The sequence below is a fragment of the Aythya marila genome (assembly GCF_965140915.1).
Source record: "Aythya marila genome assembly, chromosome: 1".
NCBI classification, from domain to species: Eukaryota; Metazoa; Chordata; class Aves; order Anseriformes; family Anatidae; genus Aythya; species Aythya marila.
This window is the reverse complement of record NC_139042.1, coordinates 159,843,252-159,868,750: the sequence shown is the minus strand read 5'-3', so window position 1 is coordinate 159,868,750 and position 25,499 is coordinate 159,843,252. Positions and strand designations below refer to the sequence as shown.

The following is a 25,499-nucleotide window of genomic DNA, read 5'->3' as shown; positions in this document are numbered from 1 at the left end:
GTTGCCCACCACAAGCAGTGGCTGAGGCAGGTCTGGGGGCTGGTGCCAGAGCTGCCACCAGGCACGGTGGGCAGGGAGTCCCACGTCCTTACCCAAATGTGCAGCAAAGGGAGGGACGGGCGCTTGCTCACGGGGCTGCCTCCATCCTGAACAATGAGAGCTGGAGTCACAGGATCGCCTGTGAGTGACATTTAAACGAATAACACTTGCTCCCAAATTAGCCAGAGAAGAACAAGCCTTTTAAGATCTTTTGGCTGGCCTAAGAGAGAATGAGAGGCGTTGCTATACATCTGAAGAATTAAATTGTCTTAATTGCATCCTTGTGTATAATGAAGTGTTACATACAGAAGAAAAACATTTTTAAATGGATGGAAAAATACACTGGGTTAAAGGAATACTACTGTCAAGTTAAATGTGTCCCTGTATTTGTGTGGTGCAAAAACAAGCTTCAATAAAACTGAAGAGTCTAATAGGAACATTTCCATGAATTTAAAAATAACAGCAATGGAAACTGTCTCGTAAAATAAGTAAACCTCTCCCTTCAATATTTGCAGCTCAAGTATTTCAGCATTAATTTAGGGCCTGGGAATGTGAAAGTAACTATAAATTATGAATTCAGCGCTTTGTTCTACAATACAAGAGACCAGGTTTTAAATTCCATGTCTAGTCCCGGCTCTTGTCATTTCAGTACCACTGCTGGGATGCAGAATTTAGCCCATTTAAAGACCAGTTTAAGGACTATATAGAAATTACCCGTTATGATAGTGACCCATCAAGCTTCCAGTGGTCCATATTAGATACCTGGAAGGATACCTTACTTGTTAGGAAGGTTTCTTTGGCATAAGGTTTCATACCTACTCCAAGCTGTTTCCTTAAAAATGCTCTGTATAGACTAGTTATGGGTAATCTGACATTGGTCTTGCAAAAGCAGAAAGTAAAATCCAAAGTTAATCCAAAGAAGAAAGTACCAGGGCCTGTGAGCACACACATTATTACATTGCTTTACTGCCGGGACTGGTCCTATGCCCGAGCACTGTGTTCAGGCTGGTTTAACTGGGGATGGCTCCCTTGGCCACCCCTTTGTGTTCAGACCAGGGCCGTGCTGGCTCAGAACACGGTAAGGTACTTGCATTTATGTGATGGGGAGCTTCCTCCTGTAAATCAGGCTTTTAGTAGTTCTTCCTGCTCCTTATTTCCAGCTTTTGTTCCTCCAAGCTGCTGCCAGACACTGCTTTGCCCCTCACTCCGCTGCTTAAGTCCCAGCAGAACAGGTTCAGAGTTCTCACATCCCCTGCTCTGAGCCTTGTCTACCCGAATTTGTCAGATGTCTCTACACCTGCTCTATGATGGTTTTCAACAAAAAGTATATGCTGGCATTAAAGCATCATGAAATAGTGCAAGAAATAAATAACAAGGCCTAAATTGTTTATTGTTTATTTTGGACGTGTTGATAGGTTTAAACTCTGTAAGTAGCTGTAATAGGATATAATTAGTTAAGATCTGAGTGAGGTATAACAGGATCATGATTTACTGAAGGTCAGATCTGTGTACAGAAGACTGAAATGCCATCAGATTGCTTCAGGATCTGTAGGAGAACTGATCTTGCCAGGATATGTTCTCTGTTGCCATGCTTCTGAAATACACGGCAGGCAGGGTGTCCTTGAAATTTCTTTGTCTTTCCTAATTGTTCATCTTCAGGAAAAGTCTTCCAAAATCTGGATAGAGGAAGAATTTTTAGAAAAAAGGCAAAAAGGCTCATTCTTTCCCTAGTATAGAATTCTGACAAGGCTGTTAATCTGTTAAATTATATGGGGCAGATCCTATAAGATGGGAATTTATTTGGCAATGAGTCTGTGTAGATTAAATGATCTACCAGAACTTGTTCATAAATAGACCTGGAAACCCTGCATCCAAACTTTGTTCATAATTTAAGGTACAGGAAAGCATCCAGAAAGAATTTAAATGCATTCAGCCTCTTATCATCAGGTGTCAGAGAGCAGCTGGCCACTCCTGGATACATACCATAGTACAAAGACTGCTTAGACATCAGCTTATCTTCCAGTTTATTAGCTGAGACAAACATGGACAACCTAAAAGTCATCTCTTTTCATAGGCGCCTTCTTGCTCTGTTTACCATCCCCTGCCCATGCTGTGGTCCCTTTTCTGCTTCATATCTTTCCAGAGAGTTCCCCACCCATGCTACACTTAGAGACAGCATACAAGCACAGTGCCTGTCCCCTTGGAGAAACCTACATCCATTAAATAATAATGGGAAAAAACCTCACAGGCATGCCATGTTCCCATTACTTCCGCTTGGGGCCAGTTTCAAAGGTAGATTGAGGTGGCAGCCATCTAGCCTAGCAAGAAACTGTATGTGCTAAAACTTCTACAAATGTGAAATGGGCCACCTGCAATAACTGTTATAAAATTGTTAAATTAGTAACAGTGATTATTCTCATTTCTTACTGGGATATCAGGGAACTAGCACGGAACAGCAGTAAAAGAGGCTCCTGCACAGTCCAGAATATAGGTTAAACCAAGTGTTGCGCCCGCAGTGAAACCAGAAACCTTGCTGAACTCACTGCAGGGCCTCCTGCTTGCAAGGACTTTAAGTGTCACCTTATATCCCCGTTGGAATAGTACAAAAGCGAACAGGAAAGAGTGATCCATTTTTTAATGCCTGCTAAAAATTAATCTGGCATGAAAGGAATTATAAATCACAAGATGCCACAGAAAACTGGAATGTATAAGCTTAATAAAATCACAGTTCTCAGTCCCAGTTCTTCTAGTTTGATGCACCAGATCTTCAATACATCTCAGTGAATCCTCTTTATTTAATTTAGCAAAGTGTGTGAAAGCTCCCAATCAACAGCAAGGCTTCACTCGAGCATGTACTGTATCACAGAAGGATCCACTTCTTCTGCCATCAGACTGGCTTGCAGACTTTGGATTGTTGCTTTCTTCCCAAAACGCTGTCTCCACAGGACAAATGCTGCTACAATCTGTGACTGCACGTTGTGAGGGTGATTGACTTTACATCGATAGATGTCAGTATGGGACAAACCCAAGCACAGAACAATATGCTCCCATTCAGGTCCCAGTCTCTTTGCAAGCTTGTTCATCTGCTGATCTGTTGGTGAGCTCTTCAAAATACATGGTGCAATTTCAGTTACGTCTGTAAAAACAAAAAAGAAAAAGAACATGCATACACGTCTCTAGGCAATGCTGCAAATATTAATGTAAAACCTTGACAAAGGAGAGAATAAGCAAAGCTGAGGTGAAAGAATTAATTAACTAGAGAAACAGAATGCACACTCAACCAGAAAAATGAATTACATAATCAACCAGAAGATTAATTAGAGGAAAACTAATGCTCAATGGACCTTATTAGAGAGCCTGGAGCTTCTGAATGTCAATAATCCAGATATCAGAACTCTGCTCTAAAGCCAAAACTTTCAAAAGTAATTATAGATTTTGGGTTAGCGTACAAGAAAGGTTTAAAAGCAACGTGCTTCCAGCAGTCAGCACCTTCTGAAATCAGTCTGGTTGTACGAGTATGAAACAGTGACAAATGACAAACACAGGACCAGCAAAACCTTATTGCTCCTGTCATGTGACTCTCTGTTTATACACTTCACAAATAATTGATTCCTTAGTTACCAGGTGTTGCCCCATTTTTTTGCTGATGGCTGTTCACAAGAAATTTTTCTGTCTCCTAAGATGCTACTTACCAGAATATATTCCCCTTTGTGCCCTCTCATATATGGCAAATCCACCTTTGTTTCCGTGTTTGTTTGTTTTTTTCTTCTTTTATTTGAATAAACTGATAAGCGTGGTTCAGGTGAACCCGTATGAACAAGCCATCAACATCGTTTCCCAAAATGAAGCATGAATGTAGCTGTAATTATCATTGGTAAAAAAAAATCTCTTAGGCATCGAGCCAAGTATTTCTTAAAAATACAAGTGATCTCTTCGCTATGGCAATGTGGTCATTTCAAAAACAACAGCAACAACAACAACAAATTAATTAAAAAAAGTGTTAATAGCAGAGTGAGACGACAGTGCTCTTCAGAAATATGCTGCAAGGGTTCCATCCCACCCAACTGTAGATAGCCCCTCCTGAACTCATTATGCTATGATTAATTATTGCTAAGGAGAGAAATAGGCTCTTCTAGGACACAATCCATTTCATCGGAAAGAAGATGTCTAAAATAGACCAGATGAATTGCTCCTCTAAAAACGCACATTTCTCTCCGTTGACTATAAAAGGATTGCTGGGTATAAGCTCAGATGTTGACGTCGATGCTGTAAACGCCCAGTGCTGGTGAAATGGTTCTCTGCCTGCAAATTCAAACCACAGACCAGTTGCTTTAAAAAGGTGCATTTAGAAAAGCAACGTATCTGTAAAACATTTTCACTCTCCGATACCTTTTGAGATCACAAGCTGAAATGAACGGTCAATGCTGGCTGCAATTGCTACTCTACTTTTGTCACTGAAGATACTGCGTCAAAACAGAGCAAAAATATCCTCAGGAAAATGCTAATTATAGCCTGCCAATCCGAAGCAGCAGCCTCCCTCCAGAAGAGCTGCTTTGCAAAATCTAATTTATAGCTCCCATACCATGTTCACAGTCTCTGCCACAGCAGAGCAGCAACACCAGAAAGCACCACTCCTTGATTTCCTCAAAAACAAAATGATTTTGCATAGAATACCCAGGGCCTGTGAACATTAATATTGCTTGAGCCCAGACACACATGAGTGCTGCACAGAGATGCTGTGAGTAAAGGCAAAATCGCTTTCTGAAGACCATCTAGGTGTCATGGTTTTGGCTGGAATAGAGTTAATTTTCTTCAGAGGCTTACACAGTGCTGTGTTTGGGATTTTTGATGAGAATAGTGGTGATAACACAGGGATGGTTTCAGTCGTTGCAGAGCAGTGCTCGCGCAGAGCCAAGGCCGTTCCTGCTCCTCGCGCTGCCCTGCCAGTGAGGGGCTGGGAGGGGACACAGCCAGGACAGGTGGCCCAGGCTGACCAGAGGGATGTCCCACACCGTGTGGCGTCATGCTCAGCAATAGGGCTGGGGTAGAGAAGGAGGAAGGGGGGATGCTGGCAGTGATGGCGTTTGTCTTCCCAAGGAACCGCTCTGCGTGACGAGCCCTGCTTGCCTGGAAGTGGCTGAGCACCTGCCTGCCGATGGGAAGCAGTGAATGGGTTCCTTGGTTTGCTTTGCTTGTGCACGGCTTCTGCTTTACCCACTGAACTGTCCTGATCTCAACCCATGAGTTCTCGCACTTTTACCTTCCCGATTCTCTCCCCCATCCCACCAAGGGACAGCGAGCGAGCAGCTGTGTGGGGCTGAGCTGCCTGCCGGTGCTAACTCCAGCCACTTTGATCTTTGCCTCTGCATTGCCAAAGGAACTGGGGCAGTGGCTGCTTTGGGAGCAGGGCACAGGACGCACCGCTTTCCCCACAGGTCACCGAGACAGCCCAGGCTGTCCCAGCTATGACAGTGATGGCTGAGCTTTGAGAACACCCTTTGGCCTCAGTGGATCCTGAGACACGAGGGTGCGTGCCGGGATGGCGGCCCCAGGCCATGTCACAGAGCTCAGGAACACCTCATCTCCGCAGGCCTCATCTGCAGGCACTGAACAGATACATCTGTGAAGACAAGGGCCCATGGCCTGCAGGATGAATGTACTGCTGGTGGTGTCAGCAGGGGCACAGAAGGCAGGACCTAGGTGACCCTGTCAGCCCTAACACCACTCCCTGAAGACGGCTGAGCAACACTGGTGGGCCTGCCCCACATTACACATGATTCCAGTCCCACAGGAGCACCAGGACAGCCGAGTGACTTTTATGAATGCAAATATGAACGCAAGTGTTGGAGAACAAGTAAATTTTACAACAAATACAGCTACAACGTGCCACCAATCTGCTCATACTAAATCCCTGTGTTGTCCCATGGTCAGCTACTAGGCGGAAGCCCTGTGCCCCAAGGAGTATGACCTGCCCAGACCGAGCCTCTTGCTCTCACACTGGAATTTTTACATCCAGCAGAACGATTTTATGGTACTGAAATATGATCAAGCAGGGAGGCCTAACAACAATACATGTCAGCTTGTCCATCCAGCCTTTGATATCAGGCAGATTTTTTTACTACAACAAGTATCTTGCCTTCAGCCTGTTATCAGCCCTTTAATAAGAATAAGAATAAAAACCATCCAGGAAATCTTTTCATCTTGAGCTAGCATCTGATTCTAATATGGATGCAGAAAATTCTGGGACAGAAGCCAAATGTTAAATTTAATACAAAGGCCTGTTATTTTAGGCCCATTTTATTTTCTGTGGTAGCTCTTTTTCAGCTCCCATACAAAGTCACCGAGAAAAACCCGAGACAAGTATTACATGACAGGTAACATTATTTAGAGGCATACTGAAATATTTAGTGAGACCATTTCGTTATGACAAATGCAAAATCACATAAAGGTTCGGATATGATCTAGGACTAATAACACCCTTAATTTAATAAACACAAGGGCATTTCAGGTAAAAGGGAAATGCATTTTCAGTCCTCAGCACCCAAGCTGCTTTGGACACACTGCAAAAACATTTAAGACGGCTTTTTTAAGTTATTTTTACTATAGACCCTCACTTATAGTCTGCATTGGTCAGGAACAGGCTGAGGGAGGCAGCAAGATTATAGCAAAAGTTTCAATTATGCAGATCCTCTGACTACATTTGAGAACTACATTTAGGAAACCAAGACCTCAATTTGCATATATCCTCTTCTAGCTCTAGGTGGATCCCCTGTGAAGATGTACATGACAAAACAGACGTGGGCTTAGGCTCAGAGAATTCGTTCTGCACTGTTGGGAGAAATGGGGCCTGGGGAGAGGTGACGTGACTGGCATCCAGGGTGTCACTGGGCTGCTTGCTCATTATCAGGCTTGCTGCAGTGCTCTGAAGTGTATCTTAGACAGGGACCTGGCAGGTGATGAGGGGTTTCCCTGGGAAGATCATTTGCAGCATTTCTACCTCTGGTAAGCACACCAACTGAAAGACCACAACAGCTGTAGACACGGTCTGTGCTGTGAAGTGCCACGGCTGCGTGCTATGGAGAGAGGGAGCCCAGCCTGCTGCTGCTCACACCAAAACCACCGAGCGCCTGAGAAACGGCGAGCTGACAGCTCTTTGCTGGGGAGGGAGCTGACCTGGGCCTGCCTGCCAGATTGCTGGTGCAGCACTGGAACCATGAAAAGCACCTTCCTCAGGGCTGGAAGCAGGGAGGATGTTATTCACCCTGGTTTTGGAGTAGGAACAGACCCAGAGAAAGAACTGCGGCTCCTTCTGTTTGAAGTTGCAGCACAAACAGGTTTCTCCCCTTCACCTGCTCCTTGCCGCCAGCTCTAGCTGTTCAAGGAAGCTCATTCACCCTAAACCTTTATCCCATCTGTCCCAGTTGAAAAAAACTACTTCTGGCCTGTGTGTACATGTGTGCTTCCAGGCTGCTGCACTGACAGAGAGATACGGCCATGCTGGTGAGTGTGGACAGGAAACAGACCTGGATATAAATAGAAATTATCACAGATATGGACCAGACAAAACAGAGTAACCCAGATGCCAAAGATATGTCTGGGGCAAAGGCATCTGGTTGCCACTTTTGCATTTCTTTTCCTTCAGGACATTTCCAGCTTCCAGCATGAGACTACAAGATGTTGTAACAAGCAGGGGGGTGGAAAAGGAACTCACTCCAGCTTGCCCCACTTTGGCAGAAGTGAGAAGATGTAACATAAAGTCCAGTGAATGGGCTTTGAATCACTTAAAACTTTTTTTTTTTTTTTTTTTTTTTTTTTTTTGCTTTTCTCATCATCATCTAGGTGACAAAAAAAGCTGAGATCATCTCAGCTGATGGCTGTCTTGTGTCACTGGAAAATCTTTATCAGCATCAAGGAACTGACTTACTCTCGATATTGACAGAACTCAGTGGGGAGCAAATGAGCTTGCCTCCTGCACTGGGCACAGCAGCGAAAAGCATCGAGGCATTTTTGGGTGATCTGCAAAGTACCCAACTGATTCCTCAGAACTGCCAGCGGCCCAAAATGCCTCACGGTTTTGTACAAAGCACTCTCCTTTATGGCAGTATGGCCTCTCTGTGTGTGGCAAAAAGCATCTGTAAGAGTTTCAGAGATCTTCCTCCCTTATGCAGTCAATTCATTTTTACATGATGTAATGATGTAATGATCATAGAATGATGTAATGAAATATATATATATATTAAAAAAAAAAAAAAAAGACTTTCTGGCTTTTGCCATCTGCTATGTAAATGGTACTTTGATGGAAATAATGTACCTGATTCCCAAGTGCTGAAAAAGTCCCAATCAGCTACCACCTAATCCTGTGAGGACAACTCCATAGCAGTTCAGGATACTGTTAGGGAGCCAGGGATAACATGGCCCACTTGTTATCTAATAACTGCTGGTTAAATTTGCCACTTGGGAAAGGATGTTCTGGGGACTGGTTTCTGCTCCCAGCACTGCCTCTGTATTTTATCTATTAAAAATGATCACTTACACACTCACTGAATAAGAAGGAAGGAGCAGATCTGAAAGAGATCAGAATCCAGGTCTCTCTGAGCTGCACATCCTAATGCCGAGATGCACAGTCATGCTCCGCTTCATTTCCTTTCTCCAGATAAATCATTCTGGAAAAAAAATAGAAAGATTGCCCTGGGAAGGGTCAAGAACACTTCTTAGCCTCCAGAATGGAGCCTGATGGAGAGAGAGAAAACTCTCCTAGGAAGAAAGGGTTACACTGAGACACAACAAAACTGAATGCAAGAGTCCTTGGCTGAAACAAAGCTAGGCAAACAGTAACTATTGTATGATCACATCACAAACAGGCAGGTGATTCTGGACTTCATATCTTGCATAGCTGGGAATGAGACTGCAGAAAGGAGTAGTTTCTTAGTTATGCATCTGGCCTCAGCATCTCCTGTTGGTAGGTGTACGGAGTCCTTCAGTGATCTGGACTCAAGTCCCTAACATTTTTCACTTGACCCCCTAACCAGATCTGGCTCGTAATATCTAAAGAGTTCAAAGCAAGCATTTCGGAGTCCTCTTCAATCCACTTTCCTGGCATCTGGAGTACACTTCGTCCCTGAGAAGTGCTGAAGTTAGAGCAAGCAGTCCCACAAGCAACAACCCAAAGAAGCCTTGTTTACCCCAGGTGTGAGTCCTGCAGCTGATTTACTCCTGCTTCAGCCACGTTCCTCACAGGACCTCTCCAGCTGCCCACTAATTCTCAAGAAATTCATGAAATCAATTCTCTCCACAACAGCATCTGGGCAGGCTTCCTTGAATTGGCCAACAGGTTCAGAAGCTTGTAAGGGTAGCTCCATACACACAGTGGCCCTCAGAAGAGGAGCGCACAGCCTTGCTTACAGTAGGAAACCACACTAAAGATGTTGGGAGCTCCCAGCGACAACGCTCCACAGAACAATCATCACTAATGCACCAGCAGCCAGTCACATTTGGAGCTCTTCAGCAAAAGGAAAACACATATGATGAAGAATTTGTGCCAGCCTCTGCTTCCCTCCAGCCCCTTCCGAGCGCTGCACACTTACTCCACTAGTGTGAACCATGGACATACTGCTGGATACTGAACGGGCCTGGTCGTGGTTGCCAGACTGTGTGCTGTGTATTTTGGCAGGTGCATTATGTTCCAGAAATCGTTTAATGACTAAATGTCATAACAGCAAACAACTTGCGTATAACCGTGTAGATTCGCTTTAAAGTGTAATCCCCTTGGCCCAAGCACAACAGCCGAACTGGGTCTGTCATGGAGCAGAACAACACCTGGAGGATCAGGTTGGGACAAGCTTTCGAGAGCACTGAGGTGGGGTTGCAGAACCTGAACTGGAGGGTGTAACGCCCCTGGTAAAGGAGGGAGCTGAGACTTCAGAGAGCTGCAGCCCCTCATGAGCTGCCAGAGACCCCGGATAAAAGGGAAAGAGATTACGAGTCTTGGCTCCCAGTGGGTGCTGTCCTTCACTGAAGTCAAAGACCAGAAGGTGAAGGTGGTGACGGTGGGAAGGGTGGAACAAACAGGTTAACTGCTGGGTAACTGCAGGGGGTGGGTTGGCTGGATTTGTTAGAAAAGGGGGTGGGTGGTGACAGTGGGCCTCCTTTTGTGCGCTGCTCTTCTGCTTTCCTTTCAGCTGTTCCCTCCCAGCCCTGTTCTAACAGGCGGAACGCAGGCAAATGCCTGCCCTCCTCGCACAGCACATCCAAATCCACCAGTGCTAAGCCAACCTGCGGCAATGGATGGCTGGAGTGCCAAACGGGAAAGTATCATGCTAGATATACAGCATTTGGCAGCACTGCATGGGGAGTGCAGCACTTATTCTGTCCTGTGCAAATTAAAAATGGTAATGAAGCAGCATAAGGCTATTTCCTTGTTGTGAACTTCAGAAGGTCTGATTCAGGACCCATTCAATATGAGACACTAGCTCAAATCACTGATCAGTAAAAAAAGTAGAACAGACTATCCAGAAAACAACCCCTGCTCTATAATTTGGGTGTTGTTTTTTCTTCTTGTTGCTGCTAATTAAACACCAGACTGATTCAAAGGCAGGGAAGAGAACACTGGTGTTTTGTAACAGCTCCAAATAATCATGCTCCAGGGAACGTGGAAAAATATTTCTCTTCCATATATCACCGTGAAGCTATTTTTTTTCTATAACTCTGTGAACAACATGGAGCATGCAACCCATCCAAAGTATGTTCAAAACCACTAAGGTCCACCCCTGGTCACTGGGGATCAAAAAGTGTTTTACCAGGGAGCGAGAAAAGTGGAACCGTATCCTGTAAAATCTGAACACTGACAGCTGACCCCATTATAGATATCTTTCTGTACATAAGGTTAATACGCTCAGATTAAAATAATTTACAGAAAAAGATTAAAATGACTTAGAGAAGATGTATAGCCTTCTGCTTTTAGCATGTGCACAGCTGTTTCTATGTCAAGTTCGCAGACTGTGGTTGTTGCTCCACTTCTCTGTGCTTGTTGCCTCCTCTGTAGGTTTCTGCTCACTACCAAAGAGACAGCCATGCCTACCTCTTTCAACCTGTTTGAGTATATCAGAGGACACCACTGAATGATGACAACCAAGTATACGCTGATCTCTGCTTGGGAACTCCCTCTCCTTCCACAAAACTGAATTAACATGGGAAAATCCTGGGGATGGAAAACCTACACCTTTGCAGGAACAGCAGGTCCAATTAGCTTCCCAAAAATGCCTGTATAAATCCAGAATAAATACTATCTCCTCTAATGCAATCAAAATCAAATCTTGGTCAGTTAAATACTCAGACTGAACTACAGAATGAAACCTGCACCTTAAGCACATTAAAAAAAAAAAAAAAAAGTAGAATGCTGCACATTTTTTCCACTGACAACACTACTACAGTAAAACGAAATTGACAGAGAATTTCATGTTGAGTATCTGCCATAGGTATGCTTCACAACTGAAGGATTTTAAAGTTTCTGTAAATTGATAATTTCTGGTCTGATGAATCCACACAGTCATTAATATACAGAATGTGTATGTTTAAAAACCAACCTCTGTCAATTAGTGATCATAAAATACACTTAGCATAAGTGTACTTCTATTATAGTAATTTACATTTCCACTTCTCATAATTAAATTATCAAAGACACTAATCAAAATGAAAGTAAATATAAATTATTAAGATTGGCTGTGTTCTTCCACATCATGCTGTTTTTTTAAAACTTGCACTGCAAGATAGGAAGTTCTCTGTCTTATTTTAAATAAATTTGAATATAATACCATGGCAGTCAACATGCAGAAAAAAAAATGTGGCCATGATTTTGCAATAATCAAATCTACGGCAACTTTAAATGGTCTCCCTCAAGTGAAGCAGAATTCACCCATGGTACCAGAATTCACCCATGGTTCAACTCCTTCCTGCCAAAATCCTCCTGGGATTCTGCATTACTGCAGTAATTAAAAGGTCCATATATCTTCATTCACTGGCACTCTCTTCTCCTTTGTGCTCTCTAAGGCTCCATGCTTTGTGACACTAACTGCATTTTTGGTACCGGGGTATGAAAAGAAGGCAGCATAAAATTTTGTAAAATTCCAGGCAATTCTAGAATGCAGATGTTTCTATTTTGGCTCGACACCAGCAGCAGCTAGTTCATGTATTCTTTATCACTTGCTAATGACTGCATAGTAGCTGCGGATGTGGCAACAGACTGCTAAAACCTGAAACATAAACATTCGGAATTTGTGACGAAAGTTTTCAGTTGTATTCTCACTATTCAGTTTCAGTAGCTGCCCAGTCTTGAACTTCTTTGTAATGTGTCTTACACGTTTTGGACTTCCACAGATTTCTGCAGTACTGATGACCTTCAGTACCAGCCCATGTTTAATCCATGTTAAACAGATTGACAGGGAAGCCCCTAAATAAATCCAAGCTGTCTTAAGTTTTCACCCTTTTCAAGCTGTAGGAAACAACCCCTGTGTTTGAGGAGCTGAAACAGAGCCACGTTTCACTTTTCATTTGCTTTTTATTGGGAAGAGCAGGGATGAAGTTTCAGCAGTTAATGCTGTGGATTTTATTCTGTGACCTGTGTGAAAAATGAAAGAATTACAATCCTATCTAGTATTTCTCTGCGGTTGCATACCATGAAATCAGATAAACGATTCCACAAATAAAATGGTGGCTACAGATGCATACAAAGAAAATAATGTCTGTGCAAAGACAACACAAACACAAGAGGTTATAATATCTGCTCTCTTTTTAGGCAGGATTACCTAAGCATTACAGACAAGATTGGATTGAATTATACTGTGTTTTTATACTTCTCTAGTTTTTGCAGGATTTGATACTGACTGCTCCTGTACCTGAAGTGGAAGCAAAATTTGCTGGTATTTCCCATGGATTTCTATATTGTTGTCTGTAAATAAGCCGTGTGCACCAGCACTGAAGCCACAGCTAATGACTGCATCCTTGCAGTGACACCTTTGGTATAAATGCATGAACGAGCATGGAACGTCACACTAAAGAAAAAAGCAACGTCTAGTTAATGGAAAGGTTCTGAGGAACACCTGAGCTTTTAGGAATTATTTGGAAGAACTGCTTAAATAAATCTGATGCCTTGAAAAGTTATATGGGAAGAACAGGTGTGACCGTGCTTTTAGAAGCCAGGTGCACCCATCTGCTAGCACAAAGCTACCTGATTGCGTGACGGAGCAGAGACAAGACTCTCTGGCTCACATGCCATCCGTCACACCAAGAATCAAGACTAGAAATAATGCTGAAAATCAAATTCTAAAGTATGTCAGTGGATTTCTATATAATTTTGAATACTCTGCAGTTCTTAGTGAATTCAGTAGAGTTCAATAATACTCATGACACATTCAACCATTAATTACCAGTCTGAACCATACAGAGCCATCATTTCCCTCAATCAAGTCTCTTCTCCATCCTATCACAAATAATAATTAACAATCAGAGGATGGTTGTACGAAGCCATGACGATCATAAAGCGCATTAATACTTGCAGTAGACTTCTTGTGGTTCCATAGGAAGCAAATGTTTACCCAGGTGGGCAGGGCAGCTCTGACAGAGCAACTCACCCACTCTAAGTGCAAAACAAAGACAACTGGAGCAATTAATGATTATTTTGTCAGCTATGTGACAAACTCATCATGCAACTTTTGTCACGGGGATTGAAATTTAACTTCTTGTGACAGAAACCTCTTGAATGCTTATTTTAAATAGCTGGAGCTGTCTTTCAAGGAGCTGAGGCAAGTATTAATTCTGCTGTTCCTTTGCAAGTAAGAACCACGGCAGAATCTACAGGATGTTTATCTGCCGAGCACAATAAGTAAGTAATTTTTTTTTCCTAGCAACTTTCCTACCAAGAAATCTTTCTAAAGGCTGCAGCATTTCAACAATAAAATCATGCACTTGGACTTAGCTGTAGATGTTTCTCTCCTGCAACAACAAAACTAACAGTGCCAGCATGAAGGGCTGTTTTGTTATGTAACACAACCAGTCACACATTTTTCCCTTGCAGGACTTAAACCAAGTATGACAACAAGCCATTATACTTAGCCTTGATAAAACTGTTCATTCTGCCTAGAGATTTTTCTTCGAGCTGGCTCTTCTTTTTGCCTTGGCTTCAGTAAGTCAGAAATATCAGAATCAAAGATCTGCACAACAGATGGAACTCGGTTCAGAAGAATGCCTTTGGCTGGTGAAGATCTTTGCCTGGCAGGTGTCAAACCAAAATTAATACTGCACATATTATGCTTTACCGAGTTTCAGATTTTAGCGAAGTGAGACTGCGTTCCTTCCTGACCACAAACATATATTAATAGAACAAGCCATGCAGAGCAAGCTAAAACAGTGTTATCATTATGCTGAATCCTTCACTGCTTGGCATTTTATTTAATCATTTACACCTGTGAGAAGCAAATAAACAAAGTGCTACCAACAGGTTAGCTGAATGTCTCTTTATAAACATTTTGCACAGGTGCAAAAGACTTCACAAAATTTCGTGAAGCAACATGGACTTAGATCCCTCCTGTTTCTTTTTCCCTCCTTTTCTTGTGTCAGGGCCTTTTTCCTTAAAGGCTTATGAACTTTAGTAGAGTTTCTGACATTTCAAAATCCACAGGAAAAACAGATACTGGTACTAAAATACACTGCTCAGCTCCGGCCGGTCACTATGCCTGGCATGCCAAGCCTGGGTTTCAGCAGCCCGAGTCACAAGGCTGGGTTTTCCATAGGTGCCGGGAAGGGCAGCTTCAGGTGTCACCATCTGCTCCTCTGCATTGCCAAAGGAGTGGGAGGTTCAGCATCACCACCGGCCCTCTCTCGTGCCAAGTCACTTGAAGATTTGAGAGAAATTAACCTGGAATCTCATGACTTGTTCGACACTGCTGAACTGCCTAAAAGCAATTTCAGCTGACTGATGGGACAGTAATTTTAAAAGGTCACAGTCAAAGGACTTTTAATCATCTGTAAGGCAAACGACAGATTATATCTGTGTGTGCATACGTGCATATACATATACATATGAACATTTCCAATTTCTTAATAAAAAAGATGAAAGTCTCGTAGGTATCTGCAAGTCAGATTCACCCCCTTTTTAATTTCATTTCCACAGATTTGGTTTAGGGAACTGGCACACCACCCTGTGAGGAAAAATGATGGAAAGAAGACAGTGGGTGCAGCCATTGCATACCCAGAGGACCTATTCCACTGAGCACTTTACGTGACCGGGGGGCTGGTGAGTATTTCTTTCCCCTCTGACTCAGTACTGATCTAATACCCGGCAGGATTTGCTCGCCGGCGTGCTTCGTGGCTGTCCTGGGACACGGCACTCCGACCAACTGCGCTCATTAAAGGTCCCAAGGCAGTACTGAAAGCAACGAGGTGACTCACTGCTGTAGCTGTGCGCTTGAAGGCTGTGGGCCCAGTTACTCTTTTTCTCACTCAGGAATAGGATTTTGCCAAAGTGACTGAAGCAAGTTCAAAATCAAACAAGCTATTAGCAAACATGTGTATTACTCGGGATATTTGTGTAAGATTTATGCCGGTATTAGTGGGACAAGTCCTACACAAAACTTAAACATCAAAAACCCTTGTGCTCCGATGATTAATTTTCCTATCTCGTGCATACAGAACAATGTTTTCCCTCACAGCCTTCTAGTCTACTAGCTGCCAGGTTTTGATCCAGTATCAAAATTTCAGTCACTTTGGCTTTTGTGTGTAGCAAATCAGAAATAAAAATGTCTTAACATCAGAAATGAAAAGGCTGGGAGATCAGACAGACCATAAAAGACTTGTTTTACTTGGTTTGGGAATTTTACATAACTATGCCTAACCTAAGTAAGATTGAAACAAAACCAAAAGACAAAACAAGAAACTAGACAATTCCGTTCTGTCCCAGAGATGCAGAAATACAAACTATGCTTGTATTCCCATGGGAGCCAAAGCTGAAACTGTGCTACGAACAAGCAAGAAGGGCTGCTTATTTGCTCCACAACTGTTCTTGTCATGACAGCTACCTCCTAAAGTTAAAAATGGTAAAGCAATCTCAAAGAAGAAAAAAAAAAATAAATCTTAAGCAAACATCTTTCTAGTTAACAAACTCATAAACAAAGAGATAAGGGCTTTTTATAATGCTGACAATTTTCGTGCTAGAACTGCAGACTTCACTGTTTTTCTCTTCCTTCCTTTTTCAGAGGAACTGCTAGGTGCTGGTTGACTTTAATACAGAAATAAAACACGTGGTGAAGCAATGACCTTCTAATTGGTTTTGGTGTTAGCCAAGGCTGAATATTTTGAGCCTCACACTAAACATGTTACCTAATTTTGTGTGGGGGTTGCAGTAAGACTAACCAAATGTTTTTGAGATGCAAGGCTGACACATTCTGAGAAAGTATCCTCAAATTTCTATTTGAGGAAATACAACATACCACATCAGCATATGTGAACTGTGTAACAAACTACACAGAGCCCTGCTACCTAACCTGACCTTTTACTTGCACTTTAGTGTGCATAAATATGATGATAACAGGTACAGAGGGTTCGTCTGCAAAGTTGACAAGTTCAAGTGCAGAAGACAGATGAAAATTTGGCTTAAATGCATTGGTTTTCCCTCAGTTTGTGAGATCCCAGCTTTCTAAGGTGATTATGAAGCCTTGCAGTTCTGTCCTAAAGATGTAAGACTGATTTATTTAAACATCTTAATTTATGTTTTTTAGATTGAAAATAAGGTCTTCTTGTCCACTTGAAAGAGGTCAACAAGAATGTGAAAGTACCTCTGACTCAGGCTTTTTAAGACACATTATTTACTGCTATTTATACTGTAGTTAAATTGTCTTAACTCTTTAGCCACAGCATGCAAAGTCCTTGTTATAGACATCTTGGAATCTAAAGATTTATGAAGGTATTCACTTACAAAATTGCCAAATGAGTTGGGACACTCAAGACAAAAACTGCAAAGATTTTTCAGCAAAGTGTTTTCCAGAAATTCTGTGCAGGTAGTCTGTGAAACTGTGGACAAGAATCTCAATAACAGCACAAGAAGACAGCAGTCATCTTTAAACAAACCAGATACGAAGTATTTGACTCAACAGACCTCTGCCATAAACCAAGCAAGGAAAGCACGAGGAATTTTTAATATTGTTCTTTGTGTCTTGCAATTATTTCCACACGCAACTGGAGAAACTTAGGCAACCGAAGATGCCTGCATCTGTAAGTGCTGCTGCCTACAGGGAGCAGAAGTATGTTTGGAACTACTGTGTTCAGCTTAATGAAGCAATTTCAAACAACATATAAAATTGTTTCAGATACACAACTGTAAAAAAAATCATAGCTCTGTAGCCCCACAGACTGCTATTTTAAAGACAGTTTCATTAAGAAACACAGCTTGAGAATATCTGTCAAAAAAGATCAGAGCTTCATGCAGGGACAGCAGGAGGCAGCTGAAGCAATCTGCAGCACAGCCCTGGTGCTCATCGGTCTCTGACCCTGTGGAAAAGTGTAATTACTGCATGAATATACCTATTAGATTAAAAGAGAAAACCCAGGGAAAGGCAAAACCCTGCTAGAAAGAGATGGTGAGAACTCTTCTAGTTTTATGCGAGGGCCTACAGCTCTGGATGTCCCAATATGATAAAACTGTTCGACTGACAAAACAACTTTGGCTTTAATTTGAAGTTCACATTTTTCTGTGGGAATCATTAAATATGACACACTTGCCCTGTTCCACAGAAAAGCAAATCTGCCTCTACTTTTTATTCCTCTGAAGCCTTAACTTAATTGTGTAACATTTGATTTAGAAATATATTTGAAGATGTTTTAGATATTACCTCACTTGTACACCATCCCAGGCTTTCCAGGAACTCTAACCCAACAGCCTTCTAGCCTTGCTGATATCTGGACTACTGTATTTTATGGCTTCCACACTGTACTGTCTGGAAACTCCCAGTGAGACCAGCCTCACTGTATTAAATATGAGCATGTAGGAAGGACAGACACTGTGCTGGAGAGTTTTCAATCTCAGGCCCAGACCCTGAAAAAGGCTTTGCTTGTATGAATTTATGTATGCAGAGATTGCCATCAGAGAGTTACAACAACTCTGAGAAGCTGGGCCTACACAGGTGAAGAAGGAGAAGAAGCAGAAGGGATCAGAGAGACAGCGAGGAGCAAGCCAGGTCACCCACACTGCATTTCCTGCTCATGACCACTGCTTTGACAGGTGTCCAGCTTCAGATGCTGGTGGAGATCCAGTATGCCTCTGCTGTTTTAATCAGAAAGCTTAATTTACAGGGTCCTAGAAATGTCAGTAATAAATTGTCCCAAATCATTGTAAGTATGGAATTGAAAATACTGGAATTTGAAACTCCAGCGATATGATGACAACCAGTGGGAGCAGGCTGATGTCCAGTAGTTCTTTGAGCTAGAAGGGCTAAAATGATACAGAGACTGAGACCTGTCTTTGTGACAAGGCTGGGGCTCCAGTCTTGCAGTTCTGCCCAGTGCAGGCCCGCCTGACACTTCTGACCCATGGAGCTGAGGCTCTACACAGAGGAGCTCCCCCACACTTAAACTGCAGGATGGAAACAGCGAGGTTTCACCTAACCATGTTTCACATAACTTCGGTCAGTCAGTGACCACTGGTAACTCATCAAGACATCTGAGATATCTCCTGTCTGTGAGACATTCCTGCCACCAGTAGTCTGCTCCTTGCTTCCTCCCCCTGCTCAGCCTTTGCAGGTAATGCCCTGATACACGACCACCACAGTGGTCCCTCTGAGCGACACATCTCGTGCTGCATGGAGGTTGGTGAAGTGCTTCACCCACACCGATAGCCCTGGTGGTTTGTTTTCCTAAGGCAACTGAGGGTCTTTGGCACCTTCTCTTTGTGGACACAGGTGCTGTCACGACCATTTCTCAAAGGAACTGCTGCCTTCACGAAAAGCTACGCCAAGATGACAGAAGATTGACTGCCACAGCCTACCTGGGCATCCTTCAAAGTCTGCACCTTGCCTCCACGCTGCCAGTTGCTTCTAGTTTTTCATCAAGTGGAATTCAAGACATTGAGATTAATTTGAAAAAACACCTTTGAGCCAAATCCTGACGTCTGCACTTACACAAAGTAATAGATTTTCCCAGGCAATCCACAGTGTGAATTGCTTCTGGTCTCCCACTCTTAGCACTGACTTAGACCTCCTGCCGTCTCATCCATCCCTCCTCTCTTTCCTGCCTTGTGCTGCAGCTGGTGAAGGCTCTTGGAGCTGCAGCAGCGTGCTACCCCCGGGCCTTCACAAGGAACACAGCCCTCCTGGTCACAGATGTGCAATATGCAGTTGTCTGTCACGCAGTCCGTGCTGGCCCAATATGCAGTACTTTGGCCAGATGGGTGGAATCTCTTGCGCCAAAGGTGTGTTGCAAGCTTTGCTGTAATAAAAATCCCCTCCCACTTTTAAACAATGAATTATTTTTCTCTTTTTTTCTTCTTTCTCTAGCTTTTTCACTCCTCCCCCTCCCACTTTTTCAAGTGGGAAGGAAAGCGACAGGGAGAGTAACGATTTCCTCAGCTTCTGTTGGAAAAAAAAACATAGAAAAAATTCCACCACGACAGATTTTTCTTCTTCTTCTTCTTCTTCTTTTTTTTTTTTTTTTTTAGTGAAGTTGAGAATCCATTTTTTTTTATTAAAAATTTCCTACATGAGTGCCCAGCTAATACAGGCACTTGGAACCGAAGGCAGCAGGGAGCTGGTAACTCTCTACCTCTGCTTTGTTTATCAGAAAGCCCAGCCTTGTGTGTGGCAAGAGGTCAGCCTGAATTTTTCTCTTAAACTGCATCTTTAAAAAAATGTTTTTCGGGGTCTAGGATGTATAAATCACACCCCATAGCCCAGCGTGGAAGCACAGCTTGTGTTGCTTTCCTTCTGCCAGTTGGCTTTACACACCCCCGGTGTAATCCCCACTGTCTCTGCATGTTAGGGAAGGAGGGAGAAAAGCCCCCGTGAGTTATGAGATGACAGGGGTGGACAAAAGTGAAGCAGATTTCCCATGTGCAGAAGGAGAGGCTGAGACAGGAGTGACCAGCAAAGTCCCCAGGACCACAGAGTTAAATGATTTTGATGTGCAGAGGCTTGAGCCTCAAGTTTGGGACACCAGAATCACTGAGGAGCATGTGCGTGCACTGCACGCTGCCTCTGTTTCTACTCGGGAGTCAACCTTGTTTAAGGCTTGCTTTGTCTTAGCAGATGGCAAGCACAACGGCTGCTGGTTTAAGATTTTTCTGCCAAACCAGCCCCCGGCTGTCTTCAGAAATAAAGAATGCTGCTCTCTTTACCAAAGCAAAAATAGCTCCTCTCCAATTCTCTCCCTCAAACTATTATTTCACATGTTTCAGGAGTAAATATCAAGCCAGACTACATAATTGCCATTACACAATTTTTAATTAGCTACCTACAGCAATCTTCCCGCTTTAACTGGTGGTGGTGGTGCTTTGGTTTTGTGGTTGGGTTTTTTTGAGGCTACAGCAGAAATCTGAATTCCCAGCCGGCAAATCCCACAGTTCAGAGAACTACAGCACCAGGTGCAGAATGCGACCTGTCATACTGTGTCTGCCACAAAAAAAACTGTTTGTGACACAAGAACAAGCCCAGACCTCATTTGTCCTAGCAAGTATGTAAGGCAGGACTGCACCAGAAAAGACAGTGACGGAAACACATACTGATTTAGTTCATTCCTTCAGCTGTTTTTTTTTTTTTTTTTTTTTTTTTTTAATTATTTTATTATTATTATTATTTCGCCAGGAACCTCCAATAAATTTTGGCTGTTAACCCAAGCTGCCCGTGCCAGCAGAGTCTTCAAGGGCATGCTGCAACTACCCGGCGGCACGGCTTCCTCTGGGAAGGCTCCCTTCCCGCAGCGCAGAAGGGCTCCCAGATACTGCGAGATGTAACCCAATGCCTCCCTCAACCAGCAGCAGGGCGTTGGCTTCCTCATGCTCAAAAACTACCTACAAAACATGAAATAAGTGAAAGTCCAGCAACCTTCGTTGGCACAAGTAAGCTCCATGCAAACCAACAAAAATATCAGCTCTGGGAAATATGATGAGGTCTGGGGACAAACACTTCTCACACTCTTTCCTCCACGACTGGATCTGCTTGCACCTGGAGGTATGGACGGAGGAAACACCCCAACCACACACACACACACACGTAGCTTCTCAGCAGACCACCAGCAACTGCTCAGCCAGAAAGTGCAGCTGGAACGCAGCAACCCTGCACAAGTGATAAAGCACCGATGGGCTGGATTTTATGGTGTCAGCCCCAATTCAATAACAGCATCACAGAGTATATATATCCGTCAGCCAAGCCAGCTGTTCTCCCAGGTTTCAGCGAGCCTTTAGCTGCACCGCGTGGAATTGCTGCTCTCCACATGGATCGTGTCATTGGGAGCAAAGTCTGCCACGCCAACTGCAGCAGCACCGCACATTCTCGGTGTGATAAGCTGTAGTCAGAGTGGAAAAGTATTGCTTTGTGAGCTGAAAGCAAACCAAACAATGAGCAATAAAGTCAGGAGCTTCAGGCCAATAGTTCTTATATCTGGTGTTTGTCCTGTTTCCCAAAACAAAGGGTAGTTTATGCACGCTGCAGACAGTTTCTATTCACAGCAGTGCTAACACTCTTTATGTACGCTGCACATGAAGGGCCCCATGGCCACCCCACAGGACAGGCTGAATATGGACCCACCCTGCTCTTGTTCTTGGGAGGACACCTAGGAAGCTTGCAGAGCCGATGGGGCCAGATATTCTGCAACAGCATCAGGCAGAAAAAAACACGTGCCCTTTCTTGCAAGGCACCAGGGCTCTCCCAGGATTATTTTAATTTTGCCTGTGTTGAGGGGAGTGGAGAATGGCTGGCAAATCTGTGGCAGAGCTGAAAAGCTGGAGTCTTGGTCATGCACCATAATTGCAAAATCATGCTTCCTGCCTTCCACGTACACAGCAAGTCTTCCTTTCCCCTTCATCCCAGAGGGGATGGGATTATTAGGAATTTCCTTAAGCTTCCCTTACTTTTTTTTTTTCTTTCCTCCTTCCTTACCCTGACATCAAAAAAAGATCACACCATTAAACATAGTCTGGACTTTTGCTTCCAAATACCTTTCAGTATGGATAGGACCAAAAACCAATGGAATAACCAAGCAAGTCACCCTATTATGCAACAGATGGTGAAACTATTTGTGTCGGTAAACTGTGGCTTTCGTTCCTCTGAAGGCTGCTTTCCTCCAGGGGATTCCAGTAACTGGACTAACTGAAGTGTGTTTTGACAAGTTATAACAGCGCAGAAAACCCACCTATGAAATTACATCCTGGTAGCATCTTCCAAAGTAAACTGAAATCTTGGTATCACAGCTCATTTGGGAAACTACTATGCTTTCATTTGTTATGAGAACATAGCTTGAGTTTTTTTGTAGATAACAACTGTTCTTATACCTAATGATATGGCTTCATCTCCTCCACAACTAGGTTTCTGCACCAGCATGGGCCCTGTAGGATCATCTCCTGCAATTCTCACCACAATAAGAATATACAGGCTTCATTTATTTTCATTTCATCCACTTTCTTTCACTGTACGTAATTCCCTCACAAACTCACCAGATCATCTCCAATGTTGTCTGTCTGTCCCTAAGAAGCAAACTAATCAAAGCAAATACAAATGAGGTGCCAGTGTAGATGCCAGCCCGTTGGGAAGACAGGGACACCAACAAAGTTCAAGGTTCAGGCAATGCTATTCTGAGAAAGGCTTCTTACTACTAAAAATGTAGTAGTGCCGGTGAGCCCTAGCCATGTGCTGGTCAGGCCTGTAAGGCACTGCACCTTTTCGTATCATGAATGTTTTCTGGGTTTATTCCCTTACACCAGAAGCCTACCAGTCTCAGACTGCCACAGTGAGAAAATGCGTGGCGGGTGGGAAGCTCTTGCCGAAGTGAGCGGGCCCCCTCACACAAAGCACCGCCACCAGGCAGAGAAGCAGACCCAGAAGAGATGAGTGATGGCTTGCACAAGTCCCGAAGTTGCTGACTACTGAAAGCAGGAACAATAAGCACAAGGGTCACTCTGTCTGCGTCCTGCTCTTGCGTTCCTCCAAAGGAATTTGCCGCTGCCTGTTCTCGGAGACAGCTCTTTGATTGCCATCACAGCAATTGTTAAAAGCAGACAATCTTTGACGTTTGTGACTGTGCTTTCTGCTGTCCTGACCACCACATGTGCCAGCAGAACTGGGACAGCCTGCCCAGGGGGGGTAGGGACAGAAAGCAGCTGGATCCAAGCTAAACAGAGAAGGACCAGTCCAATTCCTCCCTGTTAAACCCGAGGTTTTTGCATGGTGACTGCATTTAGGCTAGAACCTCTTTAATATGGGGCAATGCTTTATATACAAGTAATTTAGGATTCAGATGGCAGATGGCTCCAGTTCCAGTAACCACCTCTTCTTCCTCCGGTAAGCTTTAAAATGCTAGTGGTTAGAGATTTTGGACAGGGAGGGACGGACTGACTCAGTTCCTACTCCCGAGCGCAGTTGCAGCCCGGACTAGTGAGCACATACGATCAATATCCATCAGGAAAACAAAGGAGACAAAGGCCGTGAAAAGGAAGGAAGTTGCAGACTGAAACATTTCATTTTTCCATATTTTTCCTCACAAATATCCCAAAACATAAAGCAGACAGATTTTTTGCAGAAGTGACCAGGATTTATTAAAGACAGGATATTGATATGAAACATTCATGACCCTCAACTTAGCAGTATTTCTCTTGGATGGGGTAATGAAGTGAATTTATTACATATCAGTGCCAAGAAGCTCATAATAAAAATACAGATTATAGTTCTCAGATTCATCAACTCAAACCAGATATTTTTGAAAAAAATACGCTGCAGCAGCAGGAAGAATGTAAGTCTCATAAGTTACTTGGGTTACCAAAGCTGCATATGAAATATGTATTTTATCCAAAAACAGGATGCAAAGTAAATGATTTGATTTTAAAATTCCAGAACAAAGGCACTCTGTGAAGACATGAGAAGGAGAACCCTTGTTGTGTTATCCCAGGTGTGGGGTGTAAGGTGGAAGATATATAGTTGTGTTGGACACAGACAAAGCAAGCAGAGATTTTATTGCATTGCAAGTTGCTGATTTTACGAGACTTGAAATAAAATAATAAAAGATGCATAAAGCAAGATAGAGAAATACTGCATCTTCTCAGGAAGCTTGGCTTCGGAGAGGATTCAGACAGAACACGGCCACGGCAGAGCTTGCCATTGATCCTGCCCTGATCGCTCGCTCTCCTATTCTCTTCTACTTCTGACCTTCACTTCTTTCTGCTGCTGGGCAAATATCTGCTGGGGAATCAGCCAAGGAGGATCCATTTATTAAATTCTTAATAGTGAGCTTTGAATATTTCATTCAGCTTCCGCCACGCTCTCTGCAAAATGGGAATATCCCTCTTCAAAACGTTCCCAGAGCTTGCCTGCATCGCATCTGCATGGGCTGCGTGGCTTCAGGAAGCCTGAACACATCCATGTGCTGTGAAAGAAGGAACTCATACATCTCCAGGTGTGACTGAAGGCAGTGTCATGCAGAAAGCTTCTATACATCACCGTGTAAGGGACCAACCCTTGAATGACTCAACACCCTTCATATGCAGACATGCTACCAAGGGGAGAAGTTTATTTTGAAGTTGAGTGCCAAGGATTTCCAGGGTTTCTAATTCCTCACTTCTTCCAGCCCATCCTCAGGAAAAACAATGAAAAAATAAATAGATAATTAAATAAAGCAAAGAAAAATAAATCAAACAAGCAAATGCCATGGTGTTTCTAATTGCCCTCCAACACAGAACAGGCAAAAAGAGCATTAAAGCTGCTTTAGGTTTGGGAACTTACTAATCATGAGATCTCTAGAGTGTGTCTGTGTTTAGCAGAGAATGTAATGGAAAAAAAATAGAGTATTAGTGACTATCCAAGAAAGATTTCAAGAAAACAGGGTGGAAGGGAGTTTGTTTGGATTTAATGTTTCCCCAGCAGCATCTCTAATCCAAACATTACACCACAGGTCAAATGGAGGGGAGCCAGAAAATGAAGCACATTCAAAATAGCCCTTAAAAAGGAAAGTGAAAGTGACCGGTCTCATTCCACCTTTTGTGACCATGAAATGCAAAATCTGTGATGAAACCCAAATTTGGGCCCTGGTGCCATCACTGACTGCAGGTAAATACAGCGACCTATCCATGCGAAGTCCAACAGAAAAATACAGAGGCAGATTTAAAATTCTTCCAGACTTAGAAATCCAAGCTTGTATTACTGCTTGTAAGTAAACTTATGTTAAAATATATATATATTTTTTTTAACTGATAGGATTCATTTAGAAATCATGTTATATCA

At 43.2% G+C, this 25,499-nt stretch overlaps 1 protein-coding gene across 2 annotated transcripts in view; it reads right to left on the bottom strand.

Annotated features, from left to right (window-relative positions):
- Positions 1-397: 397 nt before the first annotated feature.
- CRADD (CARD and death domain containing adaptor protein) overlaps positions 398-25,499 on the bottom strand; it is a 77,521-nt gene continuing 52,419 nt past the window's right edge. Inside the window, exons 3-4 of one of the 2 annotated variants that reach the window (XR_014316771.1) lie at positions 2,467-3,175; positions 1,404-1,715 (exon numbers count right to left, since the gene is read on the bottom strand). Coding sequence is in view for 1 of the 2 variants with exons in the window: in XM_082751881.1 (XP_082608007.1) it covers positions 2,880-3,175 (296 nt within the window). In the remaining variant the exon portion in view is untranslated. Of the gene's footprint in view, positions 3,176-25,499 lie in introns of both variants that reach the window. The other variant, XM_082751881.1, reaches the window with a different exon arrangement.